Here is a 5,354-nt window from a genome sequence, read left to right on the forward strand (position 1 = left end):
ATTCATTTTAGTTTTATCCGGTTCAATTAGATGTAATTAGGTTCATTCAGACTTAATTATTTTTTTTGGTTTGTTTTAATTTAAATTGATTTTGAATTTACATTTGGCTTTATGATTCTACTTAATTGTTAATTGTTTTATCCTTTAGATCTAGGCCCTTGGATTAGGATCCAAGAACCCTAATCCTTTCTCCCTTTTCTTTATTTCTTCTTTCTTTCTTCTCCTAACCACCAGCTGCCCTTTTCTCCCTTCCAAATCTGAAACACACCGAACCCCCCATCTTTCCTCCTGCCACTGAAACCGTTTTCAACCTCCCTTACCTTCCTCTCCAACCACTTCTCTTGCCATGGCCGACCCGTTTCCATCTTTTCAGCTCTTCCCAAACTTTCTTCCCCATTGCTGAAACCTCAGACCTGCAACTACTTATTCTTCTTCTTCTGTTCCTTGCTGCTGAATCCATAAACCTATAACTACTTATTCTTCTTCTTCTTCTTCCATGGCCGACACCACTCACCTTCTCCTCCTCTTCTGTTCCTCTTTGCTGAACCTGCAACTCACCTCTCTCCCTTCTCTCTTTCTCGCTTCCCTTGTGACCGAAGCTTATCTCAACTGCCCCTCCTTGCTGCAACTGAAACCCATCTTCTTCTCCTTCATCCTCTCCTCTTCTCCCCCTCCTTTCTCCATAACTGAAATCATCCCCTACTTCTTCCCATACTTGCCCTGAATGCGAATATGGAAGCGGTAGTGGTTCAGATTTCGGTTATGGAGAAAGGTAAGTGGGAAGAAGTAGGGGATGATTTCAGTTATGGAGAAAGGAGGGGGAGAAGAGGAGAGGATGAAGGAGAAGAAGATGGGTTTCAGTTGCAGCAGGGAGGGGCAGTTGAGATAGGCTTCGGTCACAGGGGAAGCGAGAAAGAGAGAAGGGAGAGAGGTGAGTTGCAGGTTCAGCAAAGAGGAACAGAAGGAGAAGGTGAGTGGTGTCGGCCATGGAAGAAGAAGAAGAATAAGTAGTTGCAGGTTTATGGATTCAGCAGCAAGGAACAGAAGAAGAAGAAGAATAAGTGGTTGCAGGTCTGAGGTTTCAGCAATGGGGAAGAAAGTTTGGGAAGAGCTGAGAAGATGGAAATGGGTCGGCCATGGCAAGAGAAGTGGTTGGCATAGTTGTCACGGCGACAAGGCGAACCAAGGCGGTGGAGGGTTGTCTAAGCGCTTAGGCGAGAAGGCGCCCGCCTTAAGGCGAACTAGGCGAACAAGTGTTATTTTTTATTTTTTCTATTTTCTAACATTATTTAGTAAGTTATATATACCTTGTATCATAAAAAATCAAGATTAGGCCACATCAAGTTATTAAAAATCAACATTTAGCCACATCAAACCATAAAAAATTAACATTAAGTCATATTAAGTTATAAAAAATCAACATTTAGAGAAATGCTTTTATTCTATAATAAGTTTGATTGGTCAAATGATTTTATTTTTACATGAGACTTTTTGTATTAGTTATAATATAAAATCAGCTTTCTAACAAGTTTAAGATTACTTAAATCTGAGTTGCAATGACAAAGTAATGCTTCAGTCAAACTTATTTTTAAGTGCGCGAATACTGTTAAAATCGCCGGAATGAAAATAATTTTATGAATATCAAAACAAAATATTTTTTTACCGGACTTTTGGTTTTTAGCAATGTTTTAACATGATAGAATTTATAAAATTTTCATAATTGAGAAAAACCCTAGCATTTAAAAGTTCCCTATAACCAAAATCCAGTTTTTGTTCTTGGACTGGGGGGTTGACTTTTTATCATTTTGGAATTTGATTTTTAAACTATTTTTATTGGATTCAAATAGGGGGTATTTGCTTATTTATGAATAATATCTTAAGTAAATGAATAAATGAAATAACATTTACTTGAATGATATTTGGCATAAATAAGTGCCGAAACAGAAGGCAACATGCAGTGCAACCAGGCGGCTGTCGCCTAGGCCCCAGGCAAACCGCCTGGACGCCTAGGCGACGCCTTGACAACTATGGTTGGAGAGGAAGGTAAGGGAGGTTGAAAACGGTTTCAGTGGTAGAAGGAGAAAAATTGGGGGGTTTGGTGTGTTTCAGATTTGGAAGGGAGAAAAGGGCGGCTGGTGGTTAGGAAAAGAAAGGAAGAAGAGATAAAGAAAAGGGAGAAAGGATTAGGGTTTTTGGATCCTAATCCAAGGGCCTAAATCTAAAGGATAAAACAATTAACAATTAAGTAGAATCATAAAGCCAAATGTAAATTCAAAATCAATTTAAATTAAAACAAACCAAAAAAAATAATTAAGTCTGAATGAACCTAATTACATCTAATTGAACCGGATAAAACTAAAATGAATATAATTAAACCAATTAAACAAAAATCATATTTAATTGAACCGAAAGACCTAAATAAACCAGATTAAATTAAGATGAATCTAATAAACCATATTAAACCAAGTTGAAACTAATGAAATCTAATTAATCTAAATGAACCAATTAAACCTAAATACACCTAATTGAATCGGGTTACATATAATAAACCATATTAAACCAAAATGAAACTAATTAAACCTAATTAATCTATATGAACCAATTATTAATAAATTAGAACCTAATCTATTAAATTAGATAAACTAGTTCTAAATTACAATTAGGAGAAGAAAAATACCTTAAACCCGGCTTTAATCAAGAAACAAGGGGAGATAACCCTTGTGCTTCAAGCCCCAAATTGAATCGAACCGAACCGAACCGGACTAGATCTCCCGGCTCAAGGAAGGATTAATGTGTCAAACTTTTAGATTTAGAGAATATTTGATTTTAGAGGGAAGAAGTTAGTCAAAACCTTGATGGGGCCATCCTCTCTCCCAAATTCTCAATTTTTTCTCCTTTTGGAAGAGAGGAATGGCTATACTTATAGCCTTGGGACTTGAGACAATTGTCTCTTATTTCCGATGTGGGACTAAAAAACTAGGGAGAATTGTCCAAAAATGTTTGCTTTTGGACAAAGGGGTTTAGGCGCCATGTGGCACTCCTTGGTTGCTCAAAAAGGAATCTGATACCGAACTTTGGAGTCGACTTTCGGGGGTCATATCTTTCAAACCGTTAGTTAGAATTCAACGTGTAATATGTCGTTAGAAAGCTCAATCCGAGCACTATCCAATGATGTGAGGCACGATTGTGGTATCTACTGGAAACCTTAACGAAAATATGCATAAAGTACGGACCCGTATCGTATAGTGAAAGAGAGAATCGGGCGTCAATTCGCATAATTCTCGCATCAAAGTGTAATGTCTGGCTTGAGGGGACAAACGACAATAATCCATAATATCAAATTCCAATTTTTGAAAACATTTTCTCTTGAAAGTTTATAGGGGAAAAAATGGTCATTTTCTACTTTAAGCTTGAAAATTCTCCAAGTCTAAAATGTCTAACATGTCATTCTTCATATTGTCATCATTGCCGGGGGGTGACAAAATTCGGTGTCGACACTTACTTTGTTCCTTAGTTGTTATTTTCATTTCCTTCTTCCTATTTTGTTTACACTTTATTTCTAGAAGCAAGTATAACTAAGTATGATGTGAGTGATGCAGATACGCACCTGTGGAGCATTTCATACCCATCTGGGTTTCCGGATAGGGATGAACCCGATCCATATTGGTTTTGGGTCTAATAGGATTTTAGAAATTTACTTTATTTAGGAAGATTGTCTTTGATTTTATTTTATTCACTTTATTTTAGCAAGTTAGGTACACATAGGATTTAGAGAGTTGATTTGCAATTTGTTTATTTTTTTAGGGTAGTTTCTTATTTCAGTTGAGTTTTTATTTTATGTCTTTTATTTTCCTTTAAATTGGTTGTAACCAATAGACAAGTTAGATTGAAGAAAATATGAATTGAGTGAGTATTTGTGAAGCCTGCGGGTTTGTGTGAGCGATTCTCCTTCCCCCCCATTCTTAGTGCGATTTCTCCCTCTCCCCTGCAACTCTGAGACCCCATCTTAGGGAATTCTTCCCTACCCTTGCCAGCCCTCCATCTGTGAGTATAGGAAAAGAAACTAGAAGAAAATAGTAACTAAGCCATGAAGTTGCTGCTGCAGGACACAACAAGAGGAAACATAGTACTACCAATACCAAGAATTCAATGGACTTTTTTGTAGTGGTTTCTGCGCTAAGTTGAGATCTGAAGCTAAGAACAAAATCACAAGAGATTAGCAAACAGGATATAAATCAAAATCGGACAGAAAACTGAGATCAAAATTAGCATGTGCAGGGTGTAGATATTGTGGAATTCTGACCTGTTAATGGAAGAGGAAGAAGAGAAGAAAGGATATATTAGGCCTCTCACCTAACTGTGGAGAAGAAATCCCACCAACTGCAGCCTTCGCATCCCACAGAACCATGCTCTGTCTCTCACAGGATTGAGCAAGCATAAGCTTAACAAATTGTTCAAATCTTTGGGGGTGGGTATTGTCCTCCCCTTTTTATTTGTAACTTCATGGAAAACCTAAGTTTTCCACAAAATAGAAACTCTTCTAGAACTTAACAAAATAGAAACTAACACCAACCCCATACGGGACTAAAATCCCTCGTTTTTGGGCTTATTGAATTGGTCCATTATAATGGTAAGCCCAAAAATACTAAGTCCATGGACCATATAACCCATTGATAACTCAAATTTAAACATATTGGTCCGTTCTTGGTCCAGTCCAATGGGGCTGGTTTGTTTCTGTTCTTCTTGTTCTTCTGAATTGCATCACAGTGCAATGTTATTCCCATTAAGTATTCAATTTCCTGATTGGAGATTAATCAGAGATGATACATTTGGTTTGGCTGATATCTTGTTGTATGAACTTCCTTTTACCTTTTCCTGATTAATTTTGTTGTTTGGTGGTGCTCCCATGCATATTATCGTCTCTAATGGGCAGGTGATGTTTTCTCTGGGGTTGGTCCAATAGCAATATCTGCAGCGAAGAAAGTAAAGCGTGTATATGCCAATGATTTAAACCCTTCAGCGGTTGAATATCTGGAAAGGAATTGTGTCCTCAACAAACTTGAGAGAAAAATTGAGGTATGGACTTGTCCAAATCAAATATCATTAGTTGAATCTCATCATTATTCTCCGAAGGAGGGAAATCAGAAGCAATAACTGAATGCTGTAATCATTGTGAAACCCTTTCAAGTTCTGTTGTTTAAGTGGTTTCTTACATCTCTGGTCTTGATCATTTTATATGAAGTGTGGTCCATCTACAGTTTGCTAATAAATGTATGAAAATGCAGTTCTAGGAAGTGTGTTGTCTTAATTTCTTCTTTCTTTCTTTCTCTTTTTTTTTTTTTGGGGGGGGGGGG

At 37.2% G+C, this 5,354-nt stretch overlaps 1 protein-coding gene across 2 annotated transcripts in view; it reads left to right on the top strand.

The window, feature by feature from the left end:
* The window catches only part of LOC122094091 (tRNA (guanine(37)-N1)-methyltransferase 1), a 27,055-nt gene that overhangs the window by 14,117 nt on the left and 7,584 nt on the right, over positions 1-5,354 (top strand). For both annotated transcript variants that reach the window (XR_006144617.1, XM_042664748.1), the window contains exon 6: positions 4,934-5,076. Coding sequence is in view for 1 of the 2 variants with exons in the window: in XM_042664748.1 (XP_042520682.1) it covers positions 4,934-5,076 (143 nt within the window). In the remaining variant the exon portion in view is untranslated. The remainder of the gene's footprint in view (positions 1-4,933; positions 5,077-5,354) is intronic.

This window comes from Macadamia integrifolia, chromosome 11, assembly GCF_013358625.1.
Source record: "Macadamia integrifolia cultivar HAES 741 chromosome 11, SCU_Mint_v3, whole genome shotgun sequence".
NCBI lineage: Eukaryota > Viridiplantae > Streptophyta > Magnoliopsida > Proteales > Proteaceae > Macadamia > Macadamia integrifolia.